The sequence below is a fragment of the Theobroma cacao genome, chromosome 9 (assembly GCF_000208745.1).
Source record: "Theobroma cacao cultivar B97-61/B2 chromosome 9, Criollo_cocoa_genome_V2, whole genome shotgun sequence".
NCBI lineage: Eukaryota > Viridiplantae > Streptophyta > Magnoliopsida > Malvales > Malvaceae > Theobroma > Theobroma cacao.
In genome coordinates this window covers 3303230-3322385 of record NC_030858.1, presented here as the reverse complement: position 1 = coordinate 3322385, position 19156 = coordinate 3303230, and the positions used below count along the sequence as shown (strand labels likewise).

Below are 19156 nucleotides of genomic sequence, written 5' to 3'. Positions count from 1 at the left end.
GTTTAATTTAAGATGACATGTATATAATATAAAGTATATAAATATGAACCCCCTATACTTTATAATTCTCTATTAGTAGTTATTTTGAGTTATTAACCCATAGCATAACTAATCTCTATAGCAAATTCATTCGTTTCTTTCTTTGGTAATTATCAAACTTGGCTGGAGTGTTTTTTGGTAAACCATGTCTCCACCAGCCATGCAGAGTTTTTTAGATGCCAAAATCTTGAAGAAGCCATAAAGCAAGTGAACATGGCCAGAGATTACGTGGATCAATTCTTGATTTATTGTACCATGTGCCCCTTGCCTCACAGATAAAGACCAATGGTGTCTACGATTGGTACGCTGTTCTTGGCATCGAAGATTGTAAGGCTGATGCAGAAGCAATCAGAAACGCCTACAGAAAACTGGCTTTCGAGATCAACCCTGACAAGAAGCTCTGTAGTGGCCGAGGATCATTCAAGCTTGTTTCCGAGGCGTGGAAGGTCCTGTCAGTACCGTCTTCAAGTCAAACTTATGATCAAAGACGAGGTCCAGCTCGTTTACAAAAACGGTCATGGCAAGAAAAAGATGAACAAGGTCATAACGCTGCTCCAAAATTTCCAAAAAGGCCCGCCTCAAGTGAACAACCGCCGCCACATAATGGCCCAAGAGATTAGGGTCAAATCAAGACAAGCGTAACAAATAGTCAAGCTCCACGCTACAACACAAATGGAAGTGCTACATATAATCAGGCTCCACCCAATTCCACTGCAGGATAAGGTAACCAGGGCGCCGGAGGAGCTTCACAGAATCAAGCTCCATATTACGGTGGCTCAGGATCTGGAACAGGAGCAGTAGACAGAATGGTGCATATGCTTCACAGAATCAAGCTCCACCGAATTATGGTGCTACGGGATCAACAAATTACAGTGGCACGCAGGCTAAAAATAACCAAGCTCCTTCCCATTATGCTGCTCCAGGAGCAGCAAAAGCGGGATGCAATGCAAATGCTTTCTAAAGCAACCGGGCCACACCGAATATTTCCGGAGCAGCAGGGGCAGTGCGGAGCGGGGGAAGAGGTTGGCCTAGTCAAGTTCCACCCAATTTTCTGGCAACAGCCAACAGCAGAGAATATCAGTGAGATTATCTAGCACCTCATATCTACAGAAGAAACGGACACGACTCGCTTGATTTGAGAGTGAACTGATTCTCACTCTGTCCCTCCTCTTTATTGGGCGTAAGAGCCTCTCCAGATAACAATATTAATATGATCATGACAGTGGAAATTAGAAAGAAAGATTTTTTTTTCTTTTGATAGTAAAAGATGAATGAGTGAACTGGCAAATAAGGAATCGTTGTGCTATTCTGAACTCTGAACCTGCATATAAAAGCAGGAAAAGCTTGACATATGCTACCTTAAAGGGCAGGGAGACTTTAGGAACTTAATATAAATATATATATATATATATATATATATATATATATATTATTGTTAGCATGATTATAGAAGCACAACAACATGCTAACATTACATCAAATTGCACTGCCTACAAAATCCATTAGTACAGAATAATACAGGTGAAATCGGATGTTCATCCCTCTCTACTTTGTGACAGAGCTACTGCACAACAGGAGAAAAAGACAGGTGCTACTTGACAGACCAAGTGGAGTACAAATCAAGGCAACAGGAGGGAAATCATGGCTTTGGTAGAATCTGGTCCATCATTATTCACACTTGGTATTATGTTTTCGGGAGATAAAATTTTCACAAATTCTTTGAGCTCTGTAAAGCTGCAATGCTCACTATATGGCACTTCGTACCTGGCAAATAGAATCATAATATCTTTCTCGAGTCAAAATTTTAGCCCTGTATAGGTACACTTCTGCATGCTAATTGCTAAGTTACGTTTCTGATAATTGGCCCCGTGCACAACTCATTAAGAATTAGGTTAAATTAAATACTGAAATCAAACCCCTCGGGAAACCTAAATAAACTACCTAAAAGCTTCATAATTGGTCAAATGTCATAAAGCACATGCTACAATTGTGTAGGTTCTTTTATTCCAAAAATGAAATGGTCAAATTTTAGGTATTCAATATTAAAAAATAACATATTAACCGAATACTATTTCCAACTTGAGAGAGCAAGCTAGGTCAAGGCTTAAGTTGTAATAGACTTCTTTTCAAGATCAGATGAGGATGGGACAATACCTGATGATTGTACCCTGCTGCCACCTTCTCCCTGGAGCCTTTTTCTTCCCCTTACCAAGTGCCCAACCCGTAGGAGAGAAAGCAACTATTAGACTGAATCGACCCTGACAAAAAGACACGTACATAATACCATAACTAAATGCATATGCATAACACTACTACCATAATCATACTACTAAATAAAACATTGCAAGAAATTTTCGAAGATTTAAGTGCAAAATGACTTCTTGCTTATCTCATGTTATGTAGTTATTGCAGCACTATTTGATATTTTCTCAGAACCACTATACTAAGATTATTTAGTGTATAATAGATGAATTCCCCCTGCAATGAACAAACCCCAAATTCCCTCTAAAAATTATTTCTGAAATAATGAGAATATTATTATTCTTTTTCCTAAAAAATGTAACACTTACAATGAGAAACTAAATAGGTGCAAAGTGTATGAAGCCATCAGGTATTCATTTTGGAAATACTTCATTTTGCTAATCCTTTTCCATGTGTCCAAGGATCTGATCCATCTTCTTCACCTTTCCTACTTTTGAGTTATATGTACCATATGACTTGAAATAATTATCCAGAGCACATAACATCATCACGTCCAGTTTTTAAGAAAATAAATATTTACACTAGTTTCAGTGAAATGTTTCACGCACAATAAATAAATGATGTCCTTTTTGATTTAGGGCTATTTATCTCATAAGAGAAAAAGAATAAGATGAAATAATTGTGTGCTCCTCACCGCATATTGGTTAGATATGTGTTTCAATCGTTTGAAGCTTGCAAGTGTCCACATAGGGACAACATGGATCTGGCTTTCCTGTTCATTAAGTGTGAACCACCGCATATCTTCCTCAGAGAAACCCAAGCAATCCAAAAGACGGAACTTTGCTGCAGTGATGTAAACCTTTCTACGAAGGACACGAGCAACCTCCAAGAAAAGCCTTTCCTTTCCTGCATTGTAAAAGCAGTATAATACCATTTTAGTTTACACTTTAAAACCAAAGTTTAGACAAGAAACCTCTTTGGAAAACATTGTAATAGGCTTAAGAACATTACAAATTTTAAGTATAATGATTAATGAACATAACAAGAATCATTGCAGCTTTCTTTTATCTTTCAAATATATCTCAACCAGAGGGGAAGCATGTATTGTGCAAGTGAAAGAACAAGCAGTGAAAACCCTACCAATTGTGTAGCTGCCAATCAGAAAAAGTGTCTTAGGGTTGAAAGCCTCTGCTTGGATTGCCTCAATGACAAACTGTATTACAGCCTCCTGCTTTGGGAAGTCATACTAGATGACATCATGACATGACAATAAATTTAATTAGTTATAAGATAAAACAATTAAGCAGTATACAAAAGTTATAAAGTTTAAATGACATAATGAGAAATATATTCTGTGGAAAGTTGAAGAAAACTATTTTGTTTATCAAATCTTGTGAAGATTGTACTTAAGAAAATGTCAATCCTAGACACAAAAAAGACAACTTGGGTTAAGTTGTCATAAAGCGTTGAACTTTAACTGCAATCAATGCAATTTTATAGATGATTGCTAACAGTTAGTAAGTATATTATTTGATCTAAGGCACAACCACAAATGTCAAATGAGAAAATCATGGAACAATCATCAAAGATAATGTGTCCAGTTTACAAATACTGAACATTTAAGTAAATTGCAACCATTTATTGTCTAAGACTGACCTGAGGATTACAGTAAGTTGTATCAAGGATGAGAGTATGTATAGGACAAGCATGCCAAAGAGACATGCTTGCCATTTCCTCACAAAAGCGAAAATCTCCTGTGTGTAGAACAGCCTAGATACATAAACAAAGCAAAGTCCGTTTCAGAGGAAGGAAGACAGATCACATGCAGAATGATGAAACATATCTCAAGAACAGTGAAGACCACACCTTACCATTTGGTGGTACAAAGAGTATCATGATGGATCCTGGGCAGTGATTTGCATCCAAGCATGTTATCTCAATACCAGCAATATTGATCTTTTGGTTGAGGGGTAAAACTTGCAACTTTTCCCATGGTATTCCAAGCTTTACATTTACAAGCTGTGCTGTGATTGAGGAGCAGTAAATCTTACCATGACGAAAAGACCTTGTTAATCCTTGATAATCTGCGAAGGAAAACCAAAGCAATGGATTATGATCCAATAAAATCAACTGCTAAACCCTCAGGCCAAGCATGCAATTGGAGACTGCCTCTGCAAGAGGGCATCAAATGGTTGCAGTAGACCTCCTTGGCATCAGTGATGCAAAAGGGCAAAGCATGTAATAGTGTCACTGAATGTGATATCAGTATTTGTTACTTAGGACACTATTGTCACAAACGATCCACTCCTGACCCAAAGTTTTGGCAGATAATTATTCAAGGGAACAAACTATAAAATAGTTGCAACATAACCTGGTTCAGGCTAATGGAGTTGCTGCACTGTTAAAAATACCAATAAAAAAGAACATGGGTATGTTTGCACATTAAAGTCAATACAAGACAGTGACAGACAGAAAGGTAATGCATGAAGATAAATATTCTCTTCAGGTCACTTCACATCACTGAAACTGATTTACTGGCAAAAAATGTACTAATGCAGATCCACCCACCCAAGAAGGACTCCTTCACAAAGAAACAAGCTTCTTCATGAAAACCTATTGTAACAGTTCACCAGGGTGCCATTATTGCCTACCAGAATAGCTGTTTGAGAAACTATAATGCAATAGAAGACATATTAAAATCAACACTGAATATAAGAATAAAGTTCTTATTAGTGCAAGTATGCAACTATTAGAAATTCAATTTTAATTTGCATGTTAATGACAATTTATGAATGCAAGGCCATAAAATTTTGAAAAGCCAAAATGAAATCAGTAGAAGAATTATGCACGTCGCACTGCATAAAAGAAAAGGGAAAACAATGAAAGCCCATTTAAGTCTGCTATACATCTTTTCAAAAAAAAAAAAAGTCTGCTATACATCATATTTCAATAGTGATTGGCAGAATAAATAAGCGATAAGTTGCAAAAGTAGTTACCCTTATCATATTGTTTGAATAGTTCCCAGCTATAAAATCAAGAATATACTTGAATGAGAAGAATGTAATAGTACTTACGGTCCATATGGAAGTGTGTGAGAAACCAGTGGGAACAATCTCCTCGAAGATATTTGAAAGCATCCTGAAAATGTAAATTACATTAAACTTAAGCACCACCAAAAAACCAAAGAATCAAATAAGATGGAGGAAAGTATTAAATTTGTCTTCTAAAGCTCAGTTAACAGTTAGGTATCAAATAGCTCCATAAAAGGGAAATGTATCTTTACTAAACTCCTAGGTTGTACCAGTACAAAAGAAAACCTGTAAGTTATAAGGTGTCCACAAAATACTTTCTTGTAATATAGAGAAATCAAAGTTCATGCTGGCAGCAGAAGTATTTGATATCAATAAGCATGAGCTGAAAATTATGATAATTAACTGATGGGGACCATTACCACTCGAAATGGTGTTCCTGGAATGCAACACCATGCAGGAATATCTTTTAGTTTTCCATTTTTAACATGATTTGTCTGCACACGTCTACGACCAGGATCTGAGTGACTTTTGCTTGATATATGCTGTCCTCTTGGAGGGGTGCAAACTTTCTTCCTGTCAGAAACCAAGCCAGGAAAAAAATCTGTAATTAACTTGTTTGCAGCTGGCTTAGTAGTTTCGTCATCTATAAAATTAGAAATCTCAGTTTGCGTCTTTGCTCTGCTGCTTTTGGCTGATCCATTTCCATGACTGGGATGACCCATGTGCCTCTCAGCTGCACAGGAGTAGCTTTTTCTGAGTTCACTAAGAGCATGCACAATCTTCTTCCTGGGGCCTAGTGCAGTAACACCAATGCTGAACAAATCCTGCAAAAAAAGAAAGACAAGGAGGAGAAAGGGATTTCGTCAAGTGAAACACGTTTTGGTGTGTAAAACTGATGTGAAATACAAGAAAAAGGAAATATATTTGGAGCAACAGCACCACAATTAGAGACCCACAAAGATGACCTTGTCTTATTCAGAAAAATAAACTAGCTTTCATGATTACAGGACATTATGCAATTTCTGATCATAAATTTCATATTATTTAGCAACTCTCAAGCTCATCATAAAGTAGTTTTTAGTCATCAGTCTCTATGCTAAATTACCAGGATGACAATTTCTTGTCCACTACAATTCTGGTTAAACACCCATTCCTAAACTGTTTCGTATTGTGGACCAATACCATATAGAACCCTCTGCCTATGCTTTGTTTATCTATTATGTGCTTGTGTCAGATGCATATCAGAAATCTTAAACAGATATAGCTATCAATGTTGGAAGCAACAAATATAAAGGAAAATAGTGAGCATTGAGCATTCCCGTGACAAATGGGAGTAATACCTAATACAAGTATCCAAGTGACAGTCTAAGCAGCATACCTCTTCAGTCAACCACTTCAGAGTGTCCCAATCAACCTCTTCTCGGACAAAAGCATCAGCATATCTTGCTAAACCAAGATTACTTAGCCATTTAACAACAGGGGAGACATCAACAACTTGTCGAGGAGACAAAGGGGGACCATCAACAACCTCAGGAACGCACTGAAATTCCCTGTCAACACTAGGAGGAAAAACAACCTGCAAAAACAATGATTGTTACAGTAACTAATCACATATAATAAAACCTATTTTACCACAAAGAAAACAATGCAAATAAACAATAACAGTAAACAAAGATGATTGGTAAGCTTACATTTTGACCAGGATTCTCCACTTTGTCGAGACAATCATTGATGTGAACCAGTCGGTGCTCTTCATTCAAACCCGAAATATTAACTCCACAAAGAGGACATTGAACTAGACTATTGTCTAGAACATTACTTTCCTTTTCATCTCCACTGTCTTCTTCTTTTTCTTCTTCTACGTCGTTGCATAGCTTAAGTAAGGCATCAAGCTCATTATCTTCGTCAAAATCTTCTCCGAACTCCTCGCTTAACTCTGATCTCGGCCTTATTAATCTCGACTCTACTGAATTACACAAGTAACCCTTATTCAATTCCAATAACTCCTTTTTCTTTTCGTCACATTTTACATAATCAGACTCCCTATCTTGGGCTGAAGTCAAATTAAAACTACAATTGATGCTGGACGGTATTAAATCCAAGCTGCAGGTTTCATCGAGATCGGGCTGATCATTGGATCGGGTTATCGGAATGGCGATAACGGCAGCGTTTTCTTTTCCGGGTGGGTTATCAGGGCGTTTAGGTTTCTTGGAAGGAGGGCGGGGAGTATTGGAGGGCTTGAGGGGGTTCTTGTGTGAGGTGGGTTTAATGGAAGCTGAAAGAGTTTGAGTTGGGGGAACTTGAAAATCGTCGTCGTCGTCGTCGGTGGAAAGAAACTGGGATGCGGAAGATCTCGAGAGCATTCTTCGTTTCGGGAGGAGGGAGATGAAGCGCACAGGGCTGGGTCTTTTGATTCGGGCGGGTTAGCATTTCAATTTATTTTCACAAGACGATTTGGAGGGAAAGTTTTATGGGCTGGGTCGGTACAGGCTAGACCGAGGCCTAATGCAGGCCCATTATCTAATAAAGCTGTCTATAATCTTAAGACTTATCTAGATATTTATGAAATTTTTATTTGAATATTAGCAATAACATTTTAAATTTAAATTTTTTAATTATACTTTAATATAATTACAGTATTATTATAATGATTTTATTATTTCCATACTGTAACCATACCAAAAAATTTAAAAATATATTTTTCATATCAGATATTTATTGACCTTATCAGCTACCTAAATTGAAAAGAAAAAGTTTAACGTTGGAGTCTTGGAGAATGTATAAAGGAAACCAAAAATCAAATAGATAAATCAAGGTTAGGATTATCCAAATGATTATTAATCTTTTTTTTTTTTCATATTTGTGTTAAGTGTTGTTTGCACGATGATATTTGAAATATTCAAGCTTTTCGATTCAATAATTAATATATGTATTTTATGTTTAAAAAGTATAATTCAATTTTTCACTATTACGTGTATTTCTTATTTAAGGAATTACAAAATTTTCTTAATTTATTTAAAATTATTAATATTTATTGTTTAAGATTCTTAACTTTAAATTTATTTATTAACAAATTTGTACTATTTGACTTATCTATAATGTATAAAATTCATATATTAACAATATATCAAATATAAATGATATATAAATATACATTTTTGTAGTTGATCACGTGTTCTAACTCCTAATGACAGTTACATTGATTTATATACATATATTTTTCATAGCTAATGGATTAAATTATGTAATTAGTCAATGTACTCTATCAAAATAGTGGAATTAATACTTGTATAATAATTTGTAAAAATTAAATTTTTATATTTTTTGAAATTAACAATGTTAATTTAATCATTAACGACGTTAAATTTTTTCCATTTTCTATACTCACATAGTATTTAATTGTACTTGCATAATATTGAATTTGATGTGTGACAATGATGATGTGGCATCCAAAAATAATATAATAATTATGTAATGAAGTTTTTTTGACTAACTTGTAAAAACAAATCAAAAAAACCAAATAAGTTTTTTAAAATTTTATTTGATTATCCTCAATTATCTCTCTTAAGTTATTTCCTTTTTCTTGGTTCTTTCTTGATTATCCTTCAAATTGACGTTGTAATTGGATTGGTAAATTGTTTACTCTTTTCTAAAATCACCCTAAATTATAAATCAAATTAAAAAATCAAAAGGGATTGTAATGGAAATTCAAAATGAAAGATAACGTGCATTGACTATAAATGATCCACCAAAATTGATTCTAGAATTTCAAATTAAGTTTAAAAACTAACGCCACGTTAGTACAATCATTACATTATTATTTATCATGTTATCAAATTCAATATGACATCATAAAATTTAATGTCACATTATTATAGTCAAATCTTATTTTAATTTTAAAATATATATATAAATTTAAATTTTACAAGTTATTATATAGAGATTAAATTTAATACTTTAACATAATATATGAATTAATTTGTTTTTATATATCGTAACCTTAAATGAGCAGCTTGTAATTTTCAACCTTTATAACTTTAGAAGGTCAAAGAACAACGTAATAACTTTAATTGTCAATAAACTGTTGGGGTTTTTTTACCTAACACGAAATATAAGCCAATTAGTAACTAGCATATTACCTACAAATCAAGTATAGTTGTGGCTTATAACAAAAAAAATCAAGTATAATTGCAATTTATTGTGATTAGACTTTAATGTAAAGAATACGTGGGCAAATTAGTTTCTTATATATTGTTGCCTTGAAGGAGCAGCCAGTAATTTTCAACCATTTTAACTTTAGAAGCTCGAAGAACAACCTATCAACTTTAATGATCAACAAACTGTTAGGGTTGGGCTTTTTACCTAACACTAAATAGAAATAGATTAGTAGTCAGCATATTACCTAAATGGCTACATAGTATAGTACAAGCTAATCAAGTATAATTGCAATTCACAGTGATTAGACTTTAATGTAAAGAATACGCGGGCTAGATTTATTCAATGCCAAAATCAAGTTTGAGCTTGGTCAATAGTGTATTTTAATGGTAAGAAGGAATTCTTGAAATCTCCAAATCTTTTTTTATATGAACTTGGTCTTAATTTATATTTAATTTTTCTAAATTTTATTTATTCTCGTAGCACAATATTAGTTATGCTATTCATGTTAGTAGTTGTTTATTATAATTCAAAGATGAGATTCAGTCTTGATACTTCCTTCCTTTTTAGTTCATATTCTGAATAAAGATGGTTTAATTGTTTGTACTTTTGTGAATTTTTGTTTAATAATAGAAATATTTTTTTGACAAAAAATGATATTAATATTTATAATAATAATATAAAATCATAAAATAAAGATAATATGTCTTAATTAACCATTTAACCTGTCTAACACGGTGGCCCAAAGTCAAAGTGTAACAATAAGCATTAAGCACCTTGCACTTGTTAGACCGAAATGAAATCGACCCAATCTATAAAAAAGTCTTGCTGCAATTCCAAAATTGAAATATCTTCATAAAAAAAAAAAGACAATAAGTTGGACAGGCCCGCTGTCTCGGCCACAGCTACTGCCAGAAAAAGATTATTCCACTCTCACTCTTCTCAATTCCAGATCGGGATCCTTCCCATTTTAGACTTTATTTTTTCCCTTGCCTTATCTCATCTCATTCCTTTCCTGTCGCGGCGGCGCGTGGAAAAATGTCGGGAGAGGAGAGATGGTGCGTGGTAACGGGCGGCAGAGGCTTCGCCGCCCGTCATTTGGTCGAAATGCTAATCAAATACGAGATGTTCGCTGTTCGAATCGCCGATTTGCCTTCTAGCATTGACCTCGAACCGTACGAGGAAAACGGACTCCTCGGCGAAGCTTTACGTACGGGTCGTGCTCGTTACGTTTCCGCTGATCTTCGCCACAAAGCTCAAGTACTAAAAGGTCTCCCATTATTTCAAAACTCGCATGTATTTCCACTCTAGTTATTAATATTTCTGTTCTATTGAATTGTTCTTAATTTTTGTTGTAGCTTTGGAAGGAGTTGAGGTGGTTTTCCACATGGCGGCTCCTAATTCGTCGATTAATAACTACCAGCTTCATCATTCGGTTAATGTTCAAGGTAAAATATACTTTCAGAGTTTCAGAATCTATTTGAACTTTTGTTTAACATTTTTACTTATATTTTGACTGTAATTTGCAGGGACTAAAAATGTTATTGAGGCTTGCGTTGAACTTAAAGTGAAAAGGCTTATCTATACGAGCTCTCCCAGTGTCGTTTGTGATGGGGTTCACGGAATCTTCAATGGCAATGAATCCCTGCCTTATCCACCTGATGTACTGACTTCATTATATATTTTTATAGTAGGATTTTGATATATGCTTTTTAGCCCTTGAAATTGATTCAGTTTTTCTTTTTCAGCATAATGATTCATACTCAGCTACAAAGGCTGAGGGAGAGGCATTGGTCATCAAGTCAAATGGGGTTAAAGGGCTTCTAACTTGTTGCATACGTCCCAGTAGTATTTTTGGCCCTGGCGATAAGTTGTTGGTTCCATCTTTGGTATCTGCAGCAAGGGCAGGGAAATCCAAGGTGGTTATGTTCATTAGTTTTTTCATTAGGGCATATGCCTGTTTAATAACTTGTCTTCTCATTTGTTTACGTTTTAATTGATCAGTTCATAATTGGTGATGGTAACAATGTATATGATTTCACTTATGTTGAAAATGTGGCACATGCTCATATTTGTGCTGAACGAGCTCTAGCATCTGGAGGAGAAGTTGCAGAAAAAGCTGCAGGGCAGGTACTCTTTTAAATTCTTTCATTTTTTTCAATCTGTAATTGCTCTCAAATGGAGATGAGAGAAAATGGTAAATTCAGTGTGCTGATGTACGCTCCACATATAGGACATTTACCTATAGCTGTAATATCATTTAATGGGCTGTCCTATAAAGAGCGATTTGTCAAAGCTTACAAGCACTAAAGGCATGCTTTTATAAGATGCTAAAATTTTACAGAAGATCTTATTACAACATAAGTGTTTAGGTAGTTTGGGGGGGGGGGGGGGGGGTTTGTAATCCTTCAAGATGTGCTGTTTATCCTATTGCCTTCCTATGTAGTTGGTTGACTAAGCTAAGAGATCAGGAGATCAGTTTTAATATCTTGTTTCTAAAATCAATTCCTTGCTTGATAGTGGTTATACAATGATTTTGCAGGCATATTTTGTAACCAATATGGAGCCAATCAAGTTTTGGGAGTTTGTTTCCCAAATACTCGAGGGTCTTGGCTATCAGAGGTACTTTCTGTTCTTTCTTCTTTCATTTTTATAATATATAATAGCTTCAATGGTTTTTTTAAGTTCCTGGTGCCATCATGTTCATTTTCTCTCTCTGTAAAAGCAAGTCTTAAGAGATTTTTTTCCTAAATCTGTGTATTTTTGTGAAAAGTTTTCATACATCTGTGTTGACTGTATAGAATTAGTTGTTTTTCTTTTTTGCCCCACAAATTAACATTGTATGTTCTGTTGAAATCAGGTGCCAACAGTTCTTGAGATTGTTAACGCTAGTTTGTCTAATTTTTTTTCTTCCCCGACCCTCAAATCCCAAAAAGTTTCAGATAAGCTAAAATACTGCTTATTAGTATGTATATTTTGGGTTTTTTACTATGCTATTATTGTTTTTTTGGTTTTTATTTTTATTTTGAGGCTGAGCACTAAGGCATTTTAAGTTTATTGATATTTGCTAATAATGCATCTTCTTAATCTGTTTCTGTATGCTATATTCATTTCCAACTCCATTTCCCTTTAGTGGAAATTTAGGAGCTTTATGGTTATGAAACTGCTCATACCTAGTGTCTTCCTCTTTTTCTGAACTGCTGTAGTTTTCAGGCCGAAAATAAAGATTCCCGCCTTTGCTATAATGCCAATTGCATATTTGGTCGAGTGGACATATCGGCTACTAGGCCCATATGGCATGAAGGTTCCACAATTGACACCTTCGAGAGTTAGACTTCTCTCTTGCAGCAGATCTTTTGATTGTTCAAAAGCAAAGGATCGGCTTGGCTATTCACCACTTGTTTCACTCGAGGTTCTATCATGTTTCAACTGCTTTCCTACTTCATTGCAGCATTTTTTTTCCCATTAGGTTTCTTTGGTTTTTGAAGACTTGGAATTGGTAGATTGGGTTATATTTGACAGAGTAGAATGAAACAATGTTTAATTTGTCCTACTACATTTATCAATTTCTTCTAACGTTCTCAGTTAAGTAGGTTTCCTCATGATTGGTTCCTAGTTGACCTATGGTCCTTCAAGATGGCACTGGGCCATGTATTTGACCAGATGATCATTCTTCTCATCTATGTTCAGCATTTTGTATCAGCTAAAAATTGGTTATAGACTGGAAGTGTTGGACAACATAGACTTATGAGTGCTTCCTCTTGTTTGTGCATAGAAATCCATTTAAATGCCCATCCTTTGCATGGACAATATTCAATACAGTGTAATTTATTACATTGATGGTTTATTTACGACAATGCATTTTAAATATGTTGCAGGATGGTATACAGAAGACAATTGAGTCATACTCATATCTGAGAGCTGAAAATCCACCCAAGAGAGAAGGGCCTTCTAAAGCTTCTGTTTATCTTGGACAGGGAAGAGGTAATTTCATTTCTCTGTGCTGCTTTTATGATGTCTGAATGTGCTTGTCTTACATACCATGGACACATCCTCACAAGTCATAAGAAACAGACTACTATTCAACTGTAGGGTGTCACAGCCTACCATGTCACGGGTTGGCTGACTTTGATTGCCTCCAGCGAAAGTTCAGACAACTTGAAATATAGTTTGGAAGTTTTAGATTCAACTTGATTAGGCTTGTCCTATAATTCTCGATTACAATTTATCTGAGAGGCTAGTGATGCAGGAGAAAACTGTTTTTTCTTTGGGTTAAGGAAAAGAACATTACCAGTCATGGCATACTTGTTCCACTGTAGTGCAACACTGTGCTGCAGCATTGTTCACATTGCTGACAATCTCATTGTTGCAGGTCTCCATGTCTTTTTCATTTCTTTTCTTTATAATATTTTGGATGGTCTTCAATCTATGTAAGAGTTAGGACTTAGGAGTTAGGATGTAATCTTACTCGTATTTTTGTGCTTTGTGACTCTAAGGTAGTTTAGTTGATATAATCAGATTGAGATTCCTTTTTATTTGGCAAAGTCATTCTGTAAAGAGACGTTCTTTCTATTCCCTGGCCTTAGAAACCAAGAAGACAAGCCTTTGCCTTATTGCTTTGTCTTTTATTCGTTTTCTTTTACTTACCAAATTGCATGGTTTGTGTTTGTGTTCTTGCACAAATTTGTTCCGTGCAAATGAAAACTATCCCGTAATCTTGGACTTTCAATTGGATTTATGATATGATATGATGTAGATAAATTTAGAGAGATAGTGTAGAAAGGAATACAGTGCAAATCTTAGATTTGAGCTTCCAATATGTTGTTCAAGTGATATAATATTGGAACATGGTACTGATAATGTTGATAATCTGTGTTATAAACTTATAATGGCATTGATATTGTTATTCGATGCTTGTGCATGTTGTACATCGCTTAACCATCTGTGTTTATGCAGTTGCTGACACACTACTTTGGAAGAATAAAAGGCAGACTCTGACAGTGCTGTTAGTACTATTTGCAATCTACTACAACTTCATTGCTTCGGGTTCTACCATTATTACTGCACTTTCGAAGCTTCTCTTGGTGTCACTAAGTTTTTTGTTCATCCATGGCAGTTTACCAAATAGAATGTATGTATACCTACCCACTTTTCCATGTCATTATGTCAACATGTTCTTTTCTGATAAGTTAGAAATTATCAAAAAAGAAAAATCTTATATTGCAATAATGGAATTGCCAAAATTTGTAATGTGGTTCTCTCTCAAAAGCATGTGAATATTATTTACTTAAAAAAGAAAAATTATCATAATCTTGGTCTTGGCGCTTTAAAGAATGGATGCTTCTGGATCATCTGCACTGCTTGATTTTATGTATTTAGGATCTTATTAACTGATGTGAAGGCTAAAACAAGCAAATTTCCTAAGGCTGAGCACAATAGCTACTGGATATAAATGTAATTTTCTGATGGTGCAGATTGGGATATAAAGTAGAGAAAGTTCCCGCATCAAATTTCCACTTATCAGAAGAGAAATCACGGGAAGTTGTTATGTTGATGGCTTCATCCTGGAATGGTGCTGTTAATGTTTTGAAATCTCTTTGCAAGGGGAAGGATTGGATTCTGTTCCTTAAGGTATTATCATTTTCCTAGTCTTATTATTTTGTGTGCTTTCAATTATGTTAGATATAGACATAGTACTGGGAACATTTCCTTGTTATGAATTTAAGTGCTATGTATTGATCACACCCTGTGAAAAGCAGTGTAAGATAATGCAGCCTCTGGACTCATTACTTCTGTTGTATGTTCATATTCTTTTAGATAACTGGTGAATGATTGATTATTGTACTGGGAATGGGTCCTCCATTCTTTGTATTTGAGATTCCTAAGTAGATCTATGATATGTTGAATCTGTTAAACATGAGCTCATATGCCTCTTGACTCTTTCTTTTCTCTTCCATTTCTTCAACACTGTGTTTTAGGCCTGTTATCAACCTATTACTATTAGAGTAAATTTAGAAGTGTGCTTAATTATGTCATCAGGCCAGTTCATTGTGGATACTCTAACGTGACAAATTATTGTAGCTGCAATTATTTGCCTTAACTTCCTTTTGCTCTGGCAATGATACAGGTTGTTTTCGCTCTACTGCTTCTTAGCTTCCTTGGAGCCATGTCACTTCGGACTATGTTTGTCATAGGTTCTCTCTTGCTCCTCTCTCTCTCTCTCTCTCACACACACACACACACACAAACACTCACCCACACTGGAACGGAGGCTTAGGCACCTGTAAAGAGATATTCCTTCATGACGCCATTCCCCATCTATGACATTGTTTGTTTCACGGAATGGCCATTTTGGAAGAGCTAGGAATAGCCAATATCAACTCCTTTGTTATTCCACAGCTATTTTTGCCAACCAAACATTGGAATAACGTCATAATGGCAATTCCATTCGATGAACTAAACTACATAATAATTATTCCTGTTCAATTATATTCCCTTTTGTATTCCATTCTGTGAACAAAATGTGCCCTTAGTACTCGGCTGGCCACAATATGCCACCTTAGATACCAATAAAAGCTTCAATAGGTATCTGTATGAGAGAACATGGGAGAAACCTTTGGTAGACCAGACTCCAGACAGCAAATGTTGCCTGTCCCACATGAAATATCCTGTGAAACTTCTAATGATTATATTAGATATTTCACTGTTTGGAGTTCTGGATATGGCTTCTTTATCAACTTATTTCCTTCAATAAACTTTTCCTTTATCATTTTCTTATTGCAACCAAAAGGAGGTTCTGAGTGTTTACTTTTGGGGTGTATGATTTGCAGGACTTCCACTTGCCTTTATAGCTTTCTATGTGTATGAGAAAAAGGAGCAGGAAATTGATTCTTTGATTCTAGAAGCGTTCTCTGTGGGCTGCAAACTAAAATCTGATATTGCCAGGAAATTAGTGGCCTCCAAGAAGAATGACTGATAGCGTTGGAACCCAAATTTTCCTTAACATGAAGGGGGACTATATATCAACTATTTGGAGCTCTTCCCGAGGGTTATAAGTGTTGGCTTGTAATATTACTTGTAGCCATTTCAGCTCTGCGCTCTTCTTTTCAGACCTCTTCACATATTGAAGCTGTTCGATTTACATTTCTCATTTGTTCTCATCCAGTACTTGGGTTCACTTGTATGTATCTCTCAAGAATGGTTAATACTTTTACTTTCGGTTGTATACTGAAGTTTCTTTTGGGTTAATGCTACCATCTGATTTTGGTTTAATGAAAAACTAAAAACTCTTGTAAAGGGATTAAAAGTTTAATATCTGCCAGCTCCAATTGCTCGTAATCTTCTGCCACAAAACGAGTAGCTTTCACTAGACTTGCCCCCTGTCAGATACTTACGGTGCATTTGGTATGGGGAATAGCTATTCCCCGTCTATTCCCATCCGTTATATTTACCTTTGTTTGGTTGGAAATGGTGTTAAGGAATAGCTATTCTTAAAGAATAGCTAGTTTTCGAAATCTGGCAAAAGTCATTTATTACTAAACTCACCCTCTCCGCTGGTATTAACTTTTTCATTCCTAATGGAATAACTTTCAAAACGGTCAAGACTAAATGACCGCTCATAATGTTTGGAAAATTACAATCCTACTAATATAAAATATTTTTTTTCTCTCTTCTTCCTCTCCTTCCTTCTCTTCCAACATCCTCCTCTTCCACGTTTTCAGCATACACATCATCTTTGAAGATGATAATCAACTCAAAATTGATAAATTGAAAATGGGTATTGCTCCAAAGGTTCACAAGCTTTGATTGTTGTGATCAAAACTGAGAACTCATTGCTGTCATCCGTGATTGATATAATATGAAATGGACTTTGCATCAAAGCTTCGAAACTTTAATTTTTTTTTGTGATAAAAAACCAAAAATAAAAAAGAGAAAGAGACGAAAACTTAAAGTTGGGAATCCGCTTAAGGTTGATGAAAAAATGGGTTTTGCTTAAAAGACTTAAAAGTTCGAGTTTTGTGATCAAAACTAAATACCCATTTTCTCAAATTTATTAAAAATAACCCAAAACGAGAAAATAATCAAAGCTTTTTATACTTTCTCTTTGATATATGAGTTTTTCTAAATTTATAGATGTATTGGAAGTAAACAAGAGAGTTGTTGGTGTTTGGAGGTAGAGGCTTTGGCCATATTGAGATAGAAAAAAAAGGGAACAAAGAATAGAGAGCCTGGTGAAGTGAAAATAAAGCTAAGCCGTTGGATGAAAAAGAAAGACTGGCAATGATTAAATCAAAGATAATTTTGTTATTTATGAAATAAATGTTATTAAAATAAGGATATTTTTGTTATTAGGACATTTATTTTTATCAATCAAATATGACAGTAAATTATAATAATTATTTCTATTCTATTTTATTTGTTATATTAAACTATTTAATAATTATTTTCATTATGTTTTATCTTCACAGAATAATTATTTTATTTTATTCTTATTTATTCTGCAAATCAAAGGTACAATTATTGTGTATTGCCTTCTTCAAAGCTCTTATTCAAGTCCCCGTCACTTGCATCCTCTGAGTGAGCACATCTGTCAAACTGAAACATAAGAAGGATCAATGCCATTAGGAGAAGGCGGCCAAGTTCCAAACTTCCACCCATATATCAAGGATTTGAAAGGCAGCGAGCAAGGTAAAGAAAGATTAGTGCAGACAACAACTTAAGAGGGATCACAATTCTTGACAGGAAGATGTAACAATCACTTCATGACCAAGCATATTTCAAACTTAAGATAAGTATTGATAGTACCTAAACAAAATGCACAATTACTTTCAAAAAGGACGTGGAGACTTTACGTGCATTGACACTCTCAAGACATGTTTGGTGCCTTTGTGTCCACGAAGCCAACGGTCATATCTACTCTTTTTAATTCAACGTCACATCAACACCCTTTTACTCACGGAACATTGACATTAAAAACATAAATACAAGGGTATAGTGTATGACTTTCTCTTCTTCTGTAGTATTCCTTTTAAGTTCGTTGTGTTCAAAAATTTCATAATAATGTCCTAGCTCTAGCCATTCCAAAAGGGGGCTCTCTTATTTTACACTTGCGGAGACAGAGCTCAGTTCTCAGCATGGAATCTCCCAGCCTCTGATCCAACCTTTTGCAGGCATGGGGTGACCTTTATGGACCTCGTTTAGCCTAGCCAGCCCAAGTTCGTCTTATTGAAAGATTCCACGAAGGAAAAGACTAAAACCAGAGTGGGGGGAGGTTTCTTTTGTTTCATGGAAAATGACAGCTCCACTGACTCCATCTGGTCTTTTTTTTTTTTTAATCCTTTTAGTAACTTGATGATCTTGATTACACAGCTGAAAGAAAAGTTTTTATCTCTTTGGGAGTTGACTGATCTAATACTACAAAGCCTACTGCTTAAGTTTAGGTGTCTAGTTGCTGAGGCGGATAGCTACCATAGATCATGCCCCTAATTAGGTATTTTGAACAAACAAAGATAGATAGTTGGGTGCTTGCTGTACCACTTCTTAGACTAGCCTCTGTAAATTCTATATGATACCTTAAAGGGAAAAAAATATCCCAAGGTCAATGGCTGTATATATATATATATATATTTGAAGATTAATGGCTGTATATATTTAACAGCAGGGAAAGCAGAAATGGAGGAAACATGGATTTTCTTTAGAAATAAGTAAGTACACAATACCCTTTTCAA

At 35.1% G+C, this 19156-nt stretch overlaps 2 protein-coding genes across 2 annotated transcripts; one reads left to right on the top strand and one right to left on the bottom strand.

Annotated features, from left to right (window-relative positions):
• Positions 1511–7669, bottom strand: LOC18588176 (DNA cross-link repair protein SNM1). Its single transcript, XM_007012407.2, has 10 exons — positions 6965–7669; positions 6652–6849; positions 5693–6097; positions 5316–5379; positions 4108–4325; positions 3898–4011; positions 3382–3487; positions 2936–3147; positions 2194–2297; positions 1511–1803 (listed from the first exon to the last, which is right to left on the bottom strand). Exons 1-10 carry the CDS (start codon positions 7634–7636, stop codon positions 1659–1661), a joined length of 2238 nt encoding a protein of 745 aa, XP_007012469.2. The 5' UTR covers positions 7637–7669; the 3' UTR covers positions 1511–1658.
• LOC18588175 (3beta-hydroxysteroid-dehydrogenase/decarboxylase) lies at positions 10276–16724 on the top strand. Its single transcript, XM_018128232.1, has 12 exons — positions 10276–10698; positions 10787–10876; positions 10958–11091; positions 11177–11347; positions 11433–11558; positions 11971–12050; positions 12642–12840; positions 13307–13412; positions 14385–14559; positions 14903–15059; positions 15556–15622; positions 16259–16724. The coding sequence occupies exons 1-12, from the start codon at positions 10467–10469 to the stop codon at positions 16402–16404; spliced, it is 1683 nt and encodes a 560-aa protein (XP_017983721.1). The 5' UTR covers positions 10276–10466; the 3' UTR covers positions 16405–16724.